Raw genomic sequence first — 19,425 nt, 5'->3', positions numbered from 1 at the left:
GGCTCACTTCACTCCCAGGCCTTGGGGGAAGGGGGAGGGGAGGCTGCCCCAGTGCCGCCGCCCACACAGGCAGCCTTGCTCAGGCCCAGGCTCCAGGCAGGCATGGCTAGGCTGCTGGATGTGCCAGTGGGTCCCCACAGAGGCCATAGCCCAGAATTAGGGGTGGGGGGCCATCTCTGTCTTCTCCAAACCTTTGCCTTCCTCCTGTCCTGGAGGCAGGAAGCTGCCAGAAACACAGAGAGGTTTCTCCTACGCCAACCTTCTCTCCCCTAAACCCACAGGGGGGCTCCCTGACCCCCTCAGAATGGCATTGGGAAGGGGTTTTTCCTGTCTCAGGAGCTGACACTGGGCAACCCCTTTCCTGTCTCCCTGGGTGGGGAGCATCAATCATCAGTTTTTCGTTGCAACACCTTAGTTGTTCATTGATTGCTTTCTCATATGTGCCTTGACCGTGGACCTTCAGCAGACCGAGTAACCCCTTGCTCGAGCCAGTGATCTTGGGTCCAAGCTGGTGAGCTTTTTGCTCAAACCAGATGAGCCCGCACTCAAGCTGGAGACCTCGAGGTCTCGAACCTGGGTCTTTTGCATCCCAGTCCAACGCTCTATCCACTGCGCCACCGCCTGGTCAGGCCAGAGCCTGCCTTTTTAATGCTGTAAGTTTACACCCAAAGTGAAGCCCTGGGCAGCCGGGACCCAGACAGCTGAGCCCGGAGCCAGGAAGCTGCCCTCAGCTCAGCTCCAACACCTGCACACTGGCCACAAGGACAGCACACACTGCCTGCCCACAATGTCCAGCAAGGCCAGTCTCCCCAGGGAAGCTTCTCTTCCAGAACCCAGAGGGCCACCTGTCCCAATCTCCCTTTCCATTCCCTGCTGTCCTGCCCTGTGGCCGGACCCGATTCTCCTGAAGGGGGAACCTTGTGGGCTGAGGGGGTGGAAACCAGGAGGGCTGAGGAGTCTGGGCGCTGGTGACAGGTACGCCGGGGAAGGATGAGCAAAGGCCCTCTCAGCAAGCCGCTCTGGCCACCCACCGGGCAGGCCCTGGGGTGCAAAGGGCAGCAGTGGGAACTGAGACCCGGCAACAACAGCAAGTCTGTACAAGCCCTGGAGATCGCCATGACTGTGCTGTGCTTCCTGGTGCACTCGAGCATGAGCAGGGCCGCCCTGCACACCCTGCAGCCCCTCTGCTCCCCTCAGGTCATACCTGTGGCTGTAGGGCGCCCAGGATCCCAGTGGGCTGCAGTGGACAACCGTCCACTCAGGAGACCCAGAAGACAGCAGTGAGGGCAGGAGCATGCTGGGCGGTGCCCCAGACACCCAGGCAAAAGCGCAGTCAGGCAGCAGAGCCCATGTGGCTCGGGTCCGGCTACGCGGCCTTTGTTCCCTCTCCGTCCTCTGCTGCGTGGGGTCTGTGCTTGCCCCACAGAGACGGCCAAGCCCAGGTGTACAGCCTTGCCCGGGCAGGGGGCTCTCAGATTGTGGCCCCACACCTCAGTGGGAAGCCACCCTGAGGACCAGGGAGCCAGGCCCAGGTGAGGTCTTGGCTGAGGGGCAGCTGATGTGGGCAGGTGAGTGTATCAGGGCCTCCACTGGGCCCCATGCAGGTAGGTTTGATGTCTGCACCTCGGGGCCCCAGGAGCCCGAGCAGAGCTCCCAGCTGAAGCACAGCAGAAAGGGGTCAGGCACCCATGCTCCATCCACCCAGCCTGCCTGTCTCCCAGCCTCAGGCCCTAGTTGGTACCCTACAGGGGCAGCTACTGAGAACCCAAGTTCTGGGCTTTGGCAAGGGCTGTAAATGGCCAAGGCCAGGTGAGTGGGAGCTTTCTCTCCTGGGCCCCACCGGCCACTCTCACTCGGCCTGGCCAGCCCTAAGGGGCATGGGCCTTTCCAGGCCACCTAGATGAGACCACCTGCACCTGGTGCCACTATTCAGGGGGTCCAGCAGCATTTCTGGGCCCATGTTTGGGGGTCTTCCCAAGGTTGCAGGTTGGTTGTCCTGGGCTAGGCTGTGCCTGAGTCCCCCTCGTCCCCTACCTGGTTCTCCAGATGACCAGCGATGGACTAGGGCCAGGTGGGGTTGGGCAGGGAGGCTGGATGTGGGCGGCCAAAGGAAGTCTAGGGCCCAGGGCCCAGCGCAGCGGCGTCTGGGGAAACCTGGGAAGTCATGCAGGTAGGTGTGTAAAGGGCTCTCTGCTTCTCCATCAGAATCACACTCAGGGGCAAGACATGGACTGGTTGTGCAGGGAACCAAGCCTCACAGACCCCATAGAGGCTACGCCAGGATGGGCACACCCAACCTGACTGGGCAGGGCCTCCACCGGACGTCCTCAGTGCCAGGAGGGGCCACAGCTCTGCTTGACCTAAGGGTCAGGTGGATTTGAGTGACAAGAGGCCGTCCTGTCCCTGGGCTCAGGCACAGCTGGCGGCTGAAGAAGGGGCAGGAGTGTGGGAGGGGGGGCTGTGGGGTGGCCCAAGCATGCCCGCCTTGTGTACTCTCAAAGTCCTTTATTATACAATGTCATGTTTGGGAGAGGGGCACCCAAAGACAGACGGGTACAGAGCGAAATAGATAAATATGCCAAGCTTTCTCTTTTTCTTTTTAAATCAGGCATTTATAAACAAGAGCGCATACATTAATTACATAAAAATAGTTTTCGAATAGTAGAGTAAGTCATCATATTGTCATTAGCAGCAGCAAAGGAGAAAACAGGGACGGCGATGCAGACGCTCCTGGCGGATACAAAGGTAGAGCTGTGTTTTTTTTTCCTTAGTTGAAAAAAAATGTCGTTTGTGACTCCTGACTTTAAGCAAGAACGAGCTTCCTCCGGAGCCCGTGAGCCTGGGGCCCTGGGCGAGCTTGGCGCCCACGGGGCAGGGGCTGCTGGGCAAGCCCTAGAAGGTGTCTCCGTCCCCCTCTGGCAGGGGAGCGTGTGTGGTTAAAACAACCCAGAAAACAAGACAACTACCAGGGAAGTAAAGGGTTTCTGGAAACCCCCCATGTACACGTATGATACAGCGTGAAGGGAGTATTTACAGGCGGCGTCTGTCACCGGCCGGTCTGGACGGGCGGTACCAGGTGGGTTAGCTGCCCCGTGGATGTGTTATTGCTGTTGTGTTTTCCCTTCAGGAAGTCTCTTCCAGCAAGAAAAATGAGTAATTCAACTGAAGACACAATCACCTGACAATAGGTGTCACACACGGGAGTCAACAGCCTACAAGACAGATTCCTCCTCTCCTCTGGAAGGACAGAGCCGTAGCTGCACCGCAGACGCAGGTTGGGGCCCGCACAGGAGCTGCACCCGAGGGCGGAACGGGTGGACACCCATTCCCGCCAGCCTCACCCAGGGATCTGCCCGGGAAGGTCAAGCTGCTGGTGAAGGGGAGCCCTCTCACCTCATCCGCCTCCCGCCCCGCGGGCCTGGGGGCGCAGGGCTCTCGGGGACAAGCTGCTGCTGCACATCTAGCTCTTCCCAACGTTTGAGAACAAAGCCAGCAGAGAGGCTCGGAGGGGACAGGTGGCACCCTCACCCTCACCTACAACTCAGAAAGTTCCTCTCCCTCCAGAGCCAGGAAACTCGGAAGCAACAGGAGTGCCCAGGGGGGCCCTGGGAGGGGCCCAAGGGCCTCAGTCTCCCGTGACTCCAACTGGGCGGCACAGCCACACAGAAGCACACCGACACATGTAAAGCTTTGCTCCAACTAAACCATTTAGTTTCCCTTGAAAAATGACCGGAAAAAACACAACTCTGGAAAAACAAGGCTGACACGGCATTCTGAGAGTTGCCTAACAACTGACCCTTTACACGACACGGTAATAATGCCCATTGAGGGGTATACGTATGGCAGAGGTTAAAATTCCATGCATACAGGTCTCATAACTGCAAAAGAAAACAAAGCAAAAAGAAAAACAAAACCCAAACACACACTGCGTATACATGATGTCCCTTTTGCATTGCACTTCAGAAGGGGGTCCAGCAGCACCTGGGCCCCCCAGTAAACCGAGGGCAAACCCTGTAGAGGATGTCGGCACCCACGTCTCCGCCCGGCCTGCACGCAGTTGCTGCGGTGTCAGAACGGAGTCAGGCGAAGAATTCCGGTAAGATCTTCCTCATGTAAATAAATACCATCATTTTCAGGTGGGTCGCGCCTCTTGTCTACTGGGAAATCATTTTCAAGCTTGGGTGTAAGAAACCTTATACAATTTGCATAAACAGTTGAGAGTAAACGAGATTATTTGGAATAAATGCAAGGAACTTATTTTGATAGTGGCAGATTTGCTCGCTACTGAAGACAGATAGCTGGGGGTAAGAAGACACGTCAGGACTCGCTGTACAAGATGCTGGAAGGCACAGAACTACCCCCCGAAGTTCAGTTTTTGCATTCGTTTTCTTGTGATTCCCTTGTTCAACCAAGCACCAGAGGGGTTTCTAAACGCTCGAGCACTTAGGATGTGACCTGCTCTAGAAATCGGTTTCAGTATTTGAAAAGTAAAAACCGTAGTTAACTGGGGAATAAAAAGAGAAGGAAGATGTTTGACAAAGTGCAGTTCTAAATACACGTTTAAATGAACAAACAAAAAGAAAAAGTGAAATAATGCTGTTTTGTTCCAATGCTGCAGCCTCAGTCCCAGGACGAAGGAGCGGTGCTTGCCCAGCTGAGAAGGGGTCACCGTGGTCATCTCCCGGCAAGTGACGGCCCTGGACGGTGTGGGAACACCTGCGGATGGCAACAGGGTGGCGGGCGGCGTAAGGCGGCAGTGTCAGCTCCGGCGCGGCACTCTCCTCCTCTTCCCGGCGGCAGCACAGGAGACCTGGGTCCTTGTCGCTGAAAAAATAGACTCTGGAGAAAAACCCTTCCTGTCCTCATGCAGCCGCGGGCACAGATGAGCTGTGATGGCTTTGCCAGGTGGGGCAGCTGCCACCCTGGCTCCCTTAGAAGGTCCTCAGATGGCGTCACGTGTTGGTGGGGCTTTTAAAAGTTAGTCATTAAAAAACGTGTTGATTTTTTCTGAATATCAAGTCTTATTGGTTTTAAATAGCTTATAACAAAAATGTAAATGTTAGAATGTTCCAGCAAGCAGAGGCCAGCGGCAGCCACGGAGCTGGCCTTGTTTTTGGCTGCAGGTGGGGACCCAGCTTGACTTGAACTTGGCCAGTAAAAAATTTTGCAGTGGATTCCAAAAGTATGTGGCTCCAAACACTCGCTTGGTTGTAGGCACAGTAAGACGTTGTGCTAGATGGGCTGGGAAGAGGGCAGGCCTGCCCACACGCAGTGCCCTATCCCTGTGGCATCCGGCCCAGGACAGCAGGCAGGAGGGTCCAGCTACGGCTCCAGCTCTGTTGCACTCTCGCTGCCCGCTGCCTCGGGTCGGGCCCGTGGCCACAGCTGCTCCTGCAGCTCCTTCACCACCTTCTCCAGGTGCTCCCGGGCCTCGCGCTCCCGCAGGAGGTCTGCCCGCAGCTGCTCGCGATCGGCCTCGGCGTGCTGCAGCTTCACCTGCAGGTCCTCGATCTGAAAGAGACCCCGAGTGTCAGCGGCACCCCCACCTCTCACCTCACGCTGCCCTGGCCCAAGCCCTGTCGCCAGGCCCGGAGAAAGCCTCGCCAGCCATGCCAGTCTAGACCCGCTCCTGCCAACAGCAGGCATGCAGAGTCTGAGATAGGGACTCCTCCAGTAGTGGCTTCGAGTTCCTGTTGCCTAGGACTGGCCTCTGGGGTATCAGATAGGCCAGAGGGACTGACCAGCTCACTGCCCGTCCCCAGACCTTGGGGGGCAACAGAGCCGAGCAGGACACGTGGAGACCTCCCGGACAGAGTTCAGCCCCACATGGGGTCCCTTGGCCTCGCTGCACGGGGTCCCACGCTTGTCTCCCACCTATGCCTGGCGTACCTGAGCGGAGTACTTGGCGCGCAGGCGGCCGGCCTCACAGCCCTTATCGCACACCCGCACCTGCCGCGCCTGCTCCAGCTCCCGCTTCAGGCGGAGGCGGGCCTCATTGGCCTCTTTCATCTTTTTCTCGTTCTCGGCGCGGAGGCGTTCGATCTCCTTCCGCAGGTTGCGCTTCGCCTCTGTGGCTTCTCGCAGCTTCTCCTTCTTGGCCACGCGCAAAAACTCAAGCTCCTGCAACAGCAAGATCAGGGTCACGGCCCTGCTTGGACATCACGGGCTCTGAGCTCTGCCCGCTGTGTCCCTCATAGGGGACAGTCCTGTGGCAAGTCAAGCTACACATACCTAACCCACCCTCTGGCCGCTCTGGCCGCTTCATGGCACGTGTGATCCTGGGAAGTAACCACTTCAGGATCCCTCTCCACCTCACAGCTTCCTGGCTTCTGGCACCCTGACCTGTCCACACAAGGTCCAGCGGCCTAGGCTCTCCCTCCACTCCACTTGCTAGGGCTCTGGCGCTCTCAGCAGCACCCACTCTGGGTCTGAGGTCTGGCAGGGAGGCTGCCACACTCATAAGCTGCTGCAGAACCTCCAACACCACCTCCCCGGAGTCCTCTCTGTGCCCACAGTGCCCAGCCCCCGGGACTTCCTTGCAGTCAGGGGGTTCACTCAGCTCTGTTGGCAGGTGGCATCGAGTCAGATGGAGACAACCCCCTTTGCTGCCTTCTCCAGCTGGTTATCAGTGACTCACCCCCTGCAAACATGCTTATAACTATGTGTGTGGGAAATCACACCTCCAACTAGAACCAGGACCTGGGAGGGGGGAGCGTTCTGAGCCTGATGCCTAAAATACACTGAAAAGAGGACGTTTGAAATCCTGGGGCTCTCAGGACCACAGGGTTGTGTTGTGCTAACAGCCCACGTGTGAAGCTGTCCCATGAGCTGCCAGACGCCAGCAGAGGTGTGAATTCAGCAAAGCTGGTGTGAAGGCCCCGCCCTCCCCCAGTGCTGGGAACTCTCAGCCTCCCCCATTTGTCAGAAAAGAAGCAAGCAAGCGTGGAAAGACAATGTTGGGGAGACTGGCTGAGCTCAATTAACTGCAAGTGGCCCCCCGTCTGCCCTGGTCCGGGGAGAGGAGGTGCAGGTGGGCCCAGGCGGCTTCCAGCCTCCAGCTCCATCTGCAAAGCAGTGACCTGTGTGGAGTCGTCTAGGACCTGGTATGCAGGGGGCAGAGGCAGTGTGTATAAGCATGTGTGTGTGTGCCTGCTACTGGAGGGCCGACGGCACCGCCACCTAGAACACCAAGCTTTAGGAAGAGACCCTCAGAGCTGTTCCCTACAGACAACGGGCACGGTGGCCATGGATGTCACCCCTGAGCACAGACCTGCCCTGGGCTCCTCACTGACAACAGCGTGGCCTCCATGGCCCGAGGCAGAGCCCCACACAGCAGCAGCTCACCTGGTGGAGGCTGCGCTTGGCCTGCAGGGCGGCACTCAGCTTCTCCTCCTGCTTCACTCGCATCTTTACCACCTCGTGCAAGAACTTCTCTTTGGCCTCCTTGGAGTCTAGGCCGCCCTCCAGCGCTTGCCGCAGGTGTTCCAACTCTGCCTCCAGCCCCCCGCTGAGGGTGTCGGCTGGGGCTGTGGTGTCCGGGGCAGCAGGTGGGGCGGGCGGGGCGTGTACACCCGGGGAGCTCAGGTCCTTGGCAGAGCTGGATGAGGTAAAGGACGGAGAAGAGAGCGAGGACAGGGAGGAGGTGACTGTAGAAACAGAGACAGAAGTGCCGGTCACAGGTGAGTCTGTGCACAGCCTCCCGGGAAGGGCCGCCCAGAGAACACAGCAAGGCCGGTACACACACGTACACTCCTCTCTGCTCTCCACCTCCACCTCGGCCTCCGAGTCCTTGTCGTCCTCCGGGGCGATGGCGGGTGCTTGTGCCTCTGTGGCCGCAGGTGTGTCCACCGTCAGCTTCCGCTTCCGCGGCTGGATGCAGGTGGCAAGGGGCTCGGGGGCCCGGGAGACGACGGTGGCACATGGCGGGCTACTTACAACCTTCTGCTGCGCTGGAGGGGCCAGGGCCACATTGGGGGCCACGCCAGTCTCGAAGCTCTTGTAGGAGTAGAAGCTGCAGGGCAGGCGGGTATTAGGTCTGCAGGCACTGGCCCGGTCCCATCCCCCACAGCCCCAGCCTGGCAGCCTACATATGGACGTTCACATGAAGGAGACACTAGCCGGGCCCCAGGAAGCCAAAACACAGAGGCTACAATACGTCCTCAGTGGGCTGCGGCCAACCCGACATCTCAGGAAGTTCTACGTGATCTCACCCTGATGTCCATCAACACGACCCACACTTGCAATGGCTAGGGAGATGGGCTCTGGACATGTAGCCTCTAAGCCACCAAACTACCCACATGCAGTGCACACAGAAGCCCGGGATAATTCAAACGTGAGGGTCCCACTGCCACATCGTCCACAGGGGTTCCAGTGGCAGCTGGGCTGCAGCAGCGTCTGTAACAGGCAATGACGCAGGCCATGCACACGCGTGGGAACATACCCGGCGTCTTGCCGTCCACACAGGCACTCAGGCTATCTGAGGAGAGCCTGGGTGCCCGCCCTCAGACTTGCACGGACGCTTACGAATTGCGTCAATTCTGTTTGAAAACACTGGTCTATTCAGTTCAGTAGGGAGCTGACCACCATGGAAACTGAGGCTGCAGAGTACAACCCCCACCCTGCTGTCCCTAAGACTGTGGTGACCACTGGCCACTGAGCACAGCAGGCCCTTACCTGTCTCGAATCAGGGCTGGGAGGTGTGGAGAGAGCTCTTTGTCACTCGTAGAAACGGCAGGGGACCAGGGTCGGAAGGCGGAGAGGCGCTGGCGAGGGTGAACACAGCCAAGGCTCTGTGGGCAAGAGGTGCCCGAGTCAGAGGCAGAGGGAGCGAGGGGCTGCCTGCCATGCCCACAAGACCCTCGGCCCCCTCAACCTGGCCCCATAAAGGCCCCGCCCATCGTCCTGCCCACAAGCCCCTGGCCCCAACCACCCGGCCTCATATAGGCCCCACCCCACCCTGCCTCCCCCGCAAACCTTGCTGGAGGAGCTGGCCAGGGTCCGCAACCAGCCGGACTGTTTGTCCTTCTCCGAAGAAGTGGGGTGCTGGGAGGGACCGTCGTCTGTTTTTCTAATGGAGACTGGGGGCTCAGAGGAGACCTGTGAGCGACACAAATGTTCTCACTGGCACCTCCGGTGATGTCCACACCCTGGGCAGGGTCTTCCTGCCAGCAGACTCAACTGTGCACAAGGCGGGTCCAGTGCTGCAGACTCTGACCTGCACATGGGGTCAGCCGGACACTGATGCTCATACATAGTCCTGGGAGAGCGCCAAAGACCCGACCAAGTCCTCAGCGGGACTGGCCCTCACTACAGCCGCGTGTGGCACAGGAACTTGTTGCTGAACAGCCAGCAGGAGCAAAGACCTTTTCAGTCTGTTCAGAATGGCCCCTGCCTCCCCGTGCCAGGTGGCCTGTCTAGCGTGCCCCCTGACTGACTGGGGGGCCCTCTGTTGGGCAGCCCGAAGCTTTCTAGGGGTATCACATGGGGTTTACAGAGTTAGATTTCACCAAATAGAACTAATTTCAAAAAGTGCTCCTGGGCCTGAGCAGCTACATAGTGGTGGTGGGAGGGCAAAGGCCTGCAGCAACAACTCCTCCAAGGAAACATTCTCAAAACAGGGGCACTGTTTACAACAGGTGAGCTGAGCCTGCACTGGCTCCCCGGCAGCATCTAAAGGAGAACCACCCCCCAGCCAGGGCGTGCAGGGCTTCTTTCTGGAAAACATGATGGTCTCTGGAAGAGGAACAGCGCCACCCCCAGCTGAGACCAAAGCAGAAAGCACAACGGGCTGGGCCGTGTCCAGGAGGCTCTTTGGGCACCTACGGCAGCTGTGCCAGGGTCCATGCCAGGGTCCACATCATGGACCAACACATAGCCACCCACTTAAGGCTAGGGGTACTGGGACAAGCCCTGACATGCTCCCAGACCTGACCTCAGGGGAGCGGAGGTCCTACCTCCAAAACACTTGAAGAAAATACTGCATCACAGAACTGGCCATGAGGAGGCATGGACTTGCAGGGGGTGGGAGGGAGACAAGTGGTCAGTCAGGGGGCCCTGCTCACCACCACTGTCACTATGAAGTAAGAGACTCGGGACAGACTGAACCCTGAGCAGGAGCCTGTGGACCAAGGGCTCCAGGGGACAGCCCTGCCCAGGCCCACAGAACGAATGAGCTAGCATCTGTGCACAGGGCCCACACTCCACCGCCACCCCCACCTCAGGGCAGCCAGGAGTCCTGCAGCCCCTCTCATGGGATAAGAGGGCAGGGCAGGAGGCCAGTCCAGAGCCACAGGGGCCTTTCCCTCACACAGAGGTAGCTGCCCTGATGGTCCGCTGCCCTGCAGCTGAGTCAGGTGCGTGCCCATCTCCTGGGAGACATTCCAGAGGTGAACCCACAGACCACCCTGCAAAAATCAGGAGACCCACTCAGTGTTGCTCTTTAGGGGAGACAAAGCCCAGTGACGGTGTCAGCTGCCTGGCCCGACCTCTGCCTGCACGTCTGGACGCCTCCCACCTGAGCACAGAGGGCGGGGGTCAGTTACATGGCAAGGGTGGGGCTTCCTGTCTGAGCAGATAGGACAGGGAAGAAACAAGCCGAGTTCTCACCAAGAGAAAAGCCACAGGCGCCGATTCTGAGAAACCTCAGGGAGACTTCCTAGGGTGTCAGACAACCGGGGCTGCAAGGCGGGCCACACCCACCTGCCTAGCACCCAGCACCCATCAGCCCAAGCCCTACCTACTAGGCAGGGTGCCGAGGGCACGTTTTCAGGTTGAGGGCAGCTTCCTATATAGGTCAGTGTGGACACTGAGTACTCAGACCTGCCCTGGAGAAAGGGCCCGAGGCCCCTCCAGCAAATGGGAACGTGTGCTGCCAAGTGCTACCCAGCGGGGCTGATGTCAACTGTCACCCAAGGATGCTTGGGCTCTCCTGCACCAGGTGCTCTGGCTGAGGACCAGGCGCTGGCCAAGGAACGGGGGAAGCCCACAGCCTCATTGCAGCTACCACGGGCCATGTGTCCGTGCCCAGAATGCCAGGTCCCCACTGACTACATCCCTATGGAAGAAACCACACTTGGTCCCTGAGCTCCCTGCGGAAGGGCCAGGCCCCAGATGCTGAAACAAGGCTGGCCCCACACCTGGGTGAGGGTCAAGCACAGCTCCTGGGGGGCTGACATGGCCAGGGACTGGGTCCCTCTCAGCGAGGAATCCCTCACAGAGCAAGCGACACCCACTGTCCAGCTGACAAACCCTGCTGTGAGACTATGCAAGGACATGAAGGCTGGACAGCAGGCCAAGTCTGGGTGGCAGCCAGGCCACAGTGCTGGTGTTCATGTTGACCAATGCTACAGAGCACCTGGGTGGGGAGGAGACGGTTAGGTGAGACCAGGGGAGGGGGGGAGGCCCCTGTGAGCTGATGGCAGAAGAACCTGGACCAAACTTCAGTCAGTTCCTCAGGGATTAGGAACAGGGACTTCAAAGTCACAGGTGGGACAGAGAGCAGAATCCCTCAGGACCCTGGCTCACCGTGAGCCAGACCCCCGGGGAATAAATAGGAAAAAATAACCAATGCCCCCGACGCAACACCCAGGAACGTGCCAACCCGTGAGAGACAGTGGGGCTGCCCTGGGGTGCCCGAGGGACCCATGGCAGGCTGGCCTGTCCACATGCCCTGTTGCCTCTGAGCCTTTGCCACCAGGTCCCTCACAGGTCAATTCAGAGATGCCAGGCAGGCGGGCACATGTAGACCCCAGGTGGTTCCCAGGCATGGACAGTCACTCCTTAAATGTCTAATTAATGACTGATTATTAATTAAAAGCTGAACAAAAAGCCCCAGACCACAGCTCTTTCCCTCTCGCTGCCTACCTGGTGCCGACGGTCCCTGCCTTGACCTTTCCAGACAAAGGTATCTGAGCCAACCTCTGTAGAGAGGGGTCGTGCATCCAAAGTCAGAACAAAATCCGCCACACAGAGCCCACACAAGTGCTGCGGCGGCCAGCAAAGGTGGCTCTGAGCAGGCAGTATGGTCCAGGCCTGCTTTGTTGACCAGGGGAAGTCAAGACTGGCTTCAGAGGAGTTCAGTTCCCTTGACAGTGGTGCTGCTGAGGGCGTGGGGCCCACATAGCTCTGGTAACCCCTACTCACACCTGAGGGAACAGGCAATTCCTACAAGCTCCGGGCGAGCTACCTGCTTCTGAACAGGAGTCTGGCCACCGGCCACATAGGGAGAAGCTGTCAGCGCTAAAGGAAAACAGGCCAGGGACCCCCAATCTGCTGCCCTGCAGAGAAGGGCCTCCAACTTAAAGGCAAGCACATACCTTCCCAGGAAGAGCAGGGACCACCCATGGGAAGCTCACAGAACTGGGTACCACTCGCATGCAGATGCTATGTAACACACCCACCCTGCACCCTCTCCATCACCCCTCCTGTCCCTGATCCAGCATACCCGCCCCTCAACCACCCCGCCAACACTATCTCCTACCAGATCTCAGCCGACAGGAGGGGGCATACCGTGGACAGCAGCCAGTCTCAGCTGTGACTGTGAGCAGCTGCTCACACGTAAGTCACCTGCATTGCACTGCAGGACACAAAATCAAACAATGGGAACAGAGTCCCCATCAAACGCATGGGCCGGCTGTGCTGGAAGCTGGCTGGGGAGAGTGTCCCAGGCCAGGTTGACATGGGAGGCAGCGCCCATGTGTCCTGCAGCCACATCCCTTCTAGATGGCACAACCCTGGAGACCAGCACGGCAAAAGTAGCAGGATCATCTACGTGCCCTGAGAACCTTCCCATGCTGACATCCCAAGAGCCACCAGTCACAGTCCTGCTCTGAGTGGACCCTTACTGATGGCACCTCCACTGTTATCACCTATTTCCAACTTGGCTGAAAGCAAATCCTTAAAAGGGGACACATCAAGCTTCATCTCTGGGTCTTGTTCACTGTGGGTGGTTTTGTGCAGCTTCTCTACGATGAATTGCTTCCCTAAACTCTCAGAGGAAACCCAGGGACCAAACTCTCTGCAGTCAAGGTTGCTGATGTGTGTGAAGGTTTCTGCTGAAAAAGCTATGCCCCCTATAAAACAGAATGGAGGTGGGTGTCAAAGTCAGAAACTCCTGCACTGCAAAGGATACCATCAAGACAATGGGAAGACAACCCAACCCCCTATTTGCAAATCAGATTATCCAATAAGGGCCCTTACTCAGAATACAAAGAAAAAAAGACAACTCAACAAGACACGCGTACAAAAATAATTAAAAGGCAAAGGATTTGAACAGACATTTCTTCAAACAAGACACACACATGTGGTCAACAAACACACGAAGAGCGGCTCAGCATCACTCATCACCAAGGAAACAAGAAATCAAACCACTGTGAGACCAACCCTCCCAGAAGCAGGGCCATCGGCGGAGATGCAACATGGTACACACGCTGCAGAAACCCTAGGCCACGTGACCCGAGACCCACTGCTCAGGAAACAGCCAGAGGACTGAGAAAAGGGACTAGAACCCTGGGAAGACTCTCGATGCAGCACATGGGGAACGTCTGTTATTTCTGATAACTGCACATGAAACTACGGTGACCGCAAAGAGCTGAACTGAAGAACACAATGAGGAGTCACAGACACTCACCAGATGGACAGTCCGAGTAGGGTGATGACATGGAGGAAGGAAACGTGCTATGGCCACTGTGAGACAGTGTGCTGGGTCCCCCCAAATCAAACAGAATCCCCATGTTATCTGGCAATGTCACTCCTGGGCAAGGACTCAAGGTTGTAGAAGACGCATGTCCACACAACACGTGTATGTGCGTGCTCAGAGCAGTACTGTTCACAACAGGCCACACATAGGGACCACCCAGCACCCACTAGGGCTGTCCATCCACACGAGCGTGACTCGGCCCGTGTCAGGAGTGGGTGCAGACACTAGCTACAACAGGAAGAACCCTGAAAATGATGCACAGTGAGAAGTCAGACCTGGGAGGCCACCATGCGTGATTCCATTCATGTGAAGGCCCGGAACAGGCATGTCCACAGACAGGAGGCAGGACCTGGGTGCCGAGGAGAGAGCCACTGGGCACTGGGTTTCTTTTTGGACTGATGAAAATGTTTTACAATTAGGTAACTGTGATGGCTGCTGAGACTAAAAACCACAGAACTGTCCTCTCAGAAAGGGTGAATTTTATGGTATTAAATTATCTCAATAAAGCTGTTATAAAAAAAAATCTATTTAAAAAAAGTGAAATTGTTGGTTGAAAACCAAAACCACTGAGGTAAGTGGTTTCCCCAACTTGCTGTCAAACCAGCAAAGGCCAGAGCAGCTGCCCAGAGGAGAAATGCTCACAGCAAAGCGGCCTGGGGACACCACGATGCCAAGCGCATTGACATGGCACGACATACTGTTCTCCAATACCAGCACCAAAGCACCTGTGGTGTCACCCCTATTGTCAGGATTCACAAAGCAAAACCACCAGGAAAGGAATGCCCCAGTCAGAGGGCAGGGAGTGCTCTAGTCCTCGTAATCAGGGGTAACCCATGTCTGTCAGGACATGTGGCATGTCCTTGCCTAAGCTGTGGTGGCGAGGACTCCACGGAGGGTGAGACCAGGCCTAGCACAGACCACAGCCTGCTCGCACTGTGCCAGGAGAATGGCTGATGGGTGAGGAACTGAGCCACCAGAGTGCAGGCAGCTCTCAGGAAGGGGACAAGCAGCTGGTCTAGGGGAGACATGGGCTCCTGAAAGCTGCTCACTGCCAGGTGGGCAACAGGAACCCTATGTTGTCCCTGAGTGAGACAAGGGGCGCCATCCACTCTGGATGACATGGCCTGGGCCAGGGTCTTGTAGGGGAAAGGTGGGCAGGACGCACAGGCAGGGGCTCAGGAGAAATGCCCGGCCGAGCCCAGCTGGCTCTCAAATCTAGCACCGGTTCACAGGTGGGCAGATGGCTAGAGACCACCCTCACACAGCTGGACCAGGAAAACTGTGCCTGGCCCCTTCACTGGACCAGAGACCCCTGTCCCGAGGCATAGGACTAGCATCCATGCACTGTCCCTTCCCGCTCTGTCCCCCTACCCTCAGTGCCTGAAGACCCAGGTCCCCTCGAAGTAACCTGGCCACATGCTTCCCCTAGCCCTGCATGTCCCAAGGGGCAGTGCATTCCCAAAATGTGACTCTGGCATCACCTGAGGTCCCATCAGCACTTGACGAGCTGCTCAGAAGACAGCAGCCCCAGCCCTAGCTCCAGGGACCCCACAGAGGTGAGCACCAGCCTGCACCTCAGACCCAGGCCTCAGAGCCAGCAGGTGACGAAACGTCCTTAATAAATTGGTCAAAATGCATCCACATATAACAGCACATTGCTAACATTACAGACGTCAGATGAAAACTCATCTAGGAATTTGCCGCCTGAATTAGAAGCAAAATTCGAAAGCAGTTCTTTCCCCAACAGGCAAATTTAACAAGGAGCTGGACTGTGAAGCGCGGTGTCCAGTCAGAAACGCACTGTGGATGGAGAAGGTCCACTAAACACTCGTGTAGCCCAGGCTCTCGGAGGAGGAGGAACACACTTGGGACTTTTCACATCAACCTATTGAGATGTCCCAGTCCGGGGACAGAAGCCCAGTGGGCCCAGGCAGGTGTGTGTAATGACCAGGACCCTGCAGGGAGAGCCAGGAGGCAGAGGTCTCTGTGAACACAGCCTGTCACTTTCCTGTCACTATGTGGTCAGCAGAAAAATAGCCAAGAGGACAAATGAAAACTTTTCATGGAAATTTCAGGCTGGACAGCATCAGGCCCTTGCTGCTGGCTCACCCTGGGGGTTGCTGTCACATGGGCCCAGTGCCATGCCCACCCCGACCCCTCTCACAGCACGTTCCAGCCATCGGGGACAATGACATGGCATCGCCCTACCAGGGTGCTAAACTCAGGAGCATATGCCCCAGTCCCAGGGGCCAGAATGAAGGAGAATGAAAACCATGCCCCGTGTCAGAGGGGAGGCCCCTGCCCGCTGGTGCCAGGAGGAACAGCACCCAGTGCCCACACCGCCTGGGAGAACCCGTCACTATGGCCTGCGGAGACCCAGGGAGGCAGGCACGCAGGCAGATGGTCCAGGCAGCGCTGTGCAGACAGCCGCTGGGACCAGCCCCGGCCCCTCCAAAGCGCAGCAGTGGGGACACTGACCCAGACATGGCTCAAAGCGCATCAACACCAAAGAAGAAAAGTGAGAAAGAACAAAAACATCGAACAGACCAGGCAGGCCCAAGAGGAGCAGAACTCTCTGGAACAGAAACAGTTCCAAGGCACCTGTGCAAACATGGTGAACAGTAAGGCGAAGCCTGGGAGCAGAAGGTGGATGGGCTCTGGGGCAGGGGGACCGTGATCTGGGGGGGGGGGTGTCGAGGGGTCCCTGCCACCCATGTGTCATAAGCCTCAGCTTCAGTCTGATGTGGTCCATTCCTACAAAGGTGCTGCCGTAATAAAGCACCCTGGGGCCCAGAGAAGGGAGTGTCTGGGGCAACAACTGCCCAGGACACACACCCCATCGTGGCAGCACAGCCCCTGGAAGTCCCTTCCTGCCACCGCGGGCAGGACCTACACACCTGGGAGCAGAGGCCACATGAGCACTAGACCACCTGCGAGCTTGAGGACAGGCAGCATGGGCACACCGTGACAGGGACACATCACCCAGGACCTGGGTGAGCACGGCCCATGGCCTACGGCCCCCACCAAGTACCCAAGGATGAGTCCCACAAGGCACTACCCTCTCTAAGGGGGTGCTGGATGCCCTGTGGCAAAGTGTCCTCTGTGGGTAAACTCCACCCAGTGCCCAGGATCTGCATGGTGGACCCTTCCTGCAGACCTCCCTGGTATAAAAACAGCAAAGCTATCTTTATAAGCACCAGCCATGCTGTCCACGTGATAATTGATGTTTCATATTATGCTTAGCTAAATTATCCTATTTTCTGATGACTGTGAATACAGAGAAAACATTAAATATGCAAGACAAGCCCAACTCTAAAATGCAATGGAAACAACAATTTTAAAGAGTCACTCTGATTTTCTTTAAAAATTTAAGTAGTGCATCTCTTCCGTTACTTCTCCACTTTTCTGAGGAAACCTCTTCTGACCTGCACAGGGCCACTCAGCACGTCCCCGTCCCAGGCTCCATGCAGGAGGGATGCCTCGGGCTGCAGCTCCCAGAAGTCCCCAGCCCCCCTCTGTCTGATAGGAAAGGAACCCCCAAATGTGGAGGGCAGGCGCCTGGGGCTGGAGGCACCATGCCACCCCACCCTGCAGACTCCTGAAGCAGGTGAAGTGCAAGCACACAATCTAGCAGCCTTGGGAGAAAAGGGGAGGCTCACCTGCTTGGGGTTGGAGCCCTGGGCTAGGTGGTCGCCAAGAGCCAAGACCAAGAATGGGTTTCCATGAAGAAAGTGGACATTTGGCCTGCCCTGTGGTGGCACAGTGGACAAAACAGTGATGTGCCCCCCTATCCACCTGTGGGGCTCGCCGATAGAAACCCTGGGCTTGCCGGGTCAAGGCACGTACTGGACAGTTGACACTTCCCGCTCCTTCCCCAACCCCAGCCCCCTTTTCCTTCTCTACTCCTCTAAAAATCAATTTAAAAAATTTTTTTAATGTGGATGGACTCGCCTGACCAGGTGGTGGCACGGTGGATAGAGTGTCGAACTGAGATGCGGAGGACACAGATTCAAGACCCCGAGGTCGCCAGCTTGAGTGCAGGCTCATCTGGTTTGAACAAAGCTCACCAGCTTGGACCCAAGGTTGTTGGCTTGAGCAAGGGGTTACTCAGTCTGCTGAAGGCCCACGGTCAAGGCACATGAACAACTAAGGTGTCGCGACGAAAAACTGATGATTGATGCTTCACATCTCTCTCTGTTCCTATCTGTCTGTCCCTATCTATCCCTCTCTCTCTCTGTCTCTGTAAAAAAAAAAAAAATGTGGATGGACTCTTGTCCTGACCCCCAGAGACCTCTGTGCTTCCACCCCCCTGACAGCAGAGCCACCCCCAATCCCTCACTTTTAGAAGCAGAGAACAGGTGGACAGGGGGTTGGTAGTGGTGGTATTCTTTTCCTTTGAGTCACTGGAAAGTAACTGCTACGAGGACTTTTAAAACAGACCTAGAACACCAGGACCAATCAAGCTGTTTTGAAAACCCAGAGTTCGTTCTGGGGGCTGGTGAGCAGGAGGATCTATTCCAGCACCAGGTCAGCGTGGCGAGTGGGGCTCATCCGGGACAAACGCCATCTCCACCCAGAGAGAGAGAGAAAGCTGTAGGTAGAGGGAGAGGGAGACAGCGATGCAGCGCAGGAGGCTGTGTCTGAGTTCCCCGGAAGGCTGTCTGACAGAATCGCCTTAACAAAGGAAGCTGCCCAGCCAGCAGGGACTGCGCCGGACACAGCCGTGCCGCCACGGCGCTCACCTGCCAAAGCCCAAAGGACGGCACCCTCTCGACAAGACCGACACAAAGGCCCACAGGCACCGGGGAAGGGGGCGCACGCTGGTCTCCAGAGAAAGGCCCCAAAAACACCAGGTGCACAGGCCAGGTCTGTGTGACAAGGAATTTTCCAGCAGATGCCGCCCATGGCTGACTGAGAGCCCCGGCCACAGAGGGTGGGGTGCTCTTACCTTGATGTCAGAAGCAGCAGAAACACGCATGGTCACCTGTGTCCCGCCCTACCTCCCACCGGGGCGCAGATCCTGGTCGTGTCCTGGGCCCTCCTCTCACACCCATGTCTGCTGCCAGCAGGTGCGTGAGCTCCCCCAGCACCGCCTTGCCCCTTCCACAGTGTCTCCCTGCCACCACGGGGACAGCCGCTGCCACATGACCCTCTAAGGGCCCACACCCAGGGCTCCTTCCTGCAAACTGGCCTTCTCCAAGTTGCCACACACTCTGCCTGAAGTGGGGACATGGGGGCACCCTCAGATGCTCTTCTCAACCTGACCCTGTGCCCAAAAGAAAAGGCCATGTTCCTGACTCACAGTGATATCCGCCACACTTGGGCACACAAAGATCTCTGTGCACGTCCATGTGTGCGCACACGTGAGGAGCATATGCACACATGTAATAGCACACACTGTGTTGTCTGTCAGAAGTTAAAGACCTCAGGAGAAACGCCAGGGAGGGCTGCTCCGGAACCAGCGTGAGGCGAGCACACAGTATGAACCGGATGTGGCCTAAAGAGGACCTCAAGGAGCGGGAGCTGTCAGCGCTGCCTCAACCTCGGGGTGCCTAACAAAGCCTTCCACAGACCTGACAGCAGAAAGGAACTTCTTTTGGCCTCAAATCTAGCCAGACTGGCAGGGTGGGCTCATGGGCAGTGCTGGGTCACATTGGCATGAGACATCAGCCAGGTGCAGGCCAAGGGGCTGAACCAAGGGCCTGCTGAACCCCAGATGTACCCAAGTG

At 57.3% G+C, this 19,425-nt stretch overlaps 1 protein-coding gene across 2 annotated transcripts in view; it reads right to left on the bottom strand.

The window, feature by feature from the left end:
* Positions 1–2,590: 2,590 nt before the first annotated feature.
* The window catches only part of SKI (SKI proto-oncogene), a 65,333-nt gene continuing 48,498 nt past the window's right edge, over positions 2,591–19,425 (bottom strand). The window contains exons 2-7 of one of the 2 annotated variants that reach the window (XM_066374826.1): positions 8,974–9,096; positions 8,674–8,789; positions 7,743–8,011; positions 7,345–7,646; positions 5,890–6,120; positions 2,591–5,511 (exon numbers count right to left, since the gene is read on the bottom strand). In XM_066374826.1, coding sequence (XP_066230923.1) covers positions 5,323–5,511; positions 5,890–6,120; positions 7,345–7,646; positions 7,743–8,011; positions 8,674–8,789; positions 8,974–9,096 — 1,230 coding nt within the window. In that variant the 3' untranslated portion in view covers positions 2,591–5,322. The remainder of the gene's footprint in view (positions 5,512–5,889; positions 6,121–7,344; positions 7,647–7,742; positions 8,012–8,673; positions 8,790–8,973; positions 9,097–19,425) is intronic. The other variant, XM_066374827.1, reaches the window with a different exon arrangement.

The sequence above is a fragment of the Saccopteryx leptura genome, chromosome 3 (genome assembly GCF_036850995.1).
Source record: "Saccopteryx leptura isolate mSacLep1 chromosome 3, mSacLep1_pri_phased_curated, whole genome shotgun sequence".
NCBI lineage: Eukaryota > Metazoa > Chordata > Mammalia > Chiroptera > Emballonuridae > Saccopteryx > Saccopteryx leptura.
Note: the sequence above shows the minus strand (reverse complement) of the source record. Positions and strands in the feature narration are given on the sequence as shown.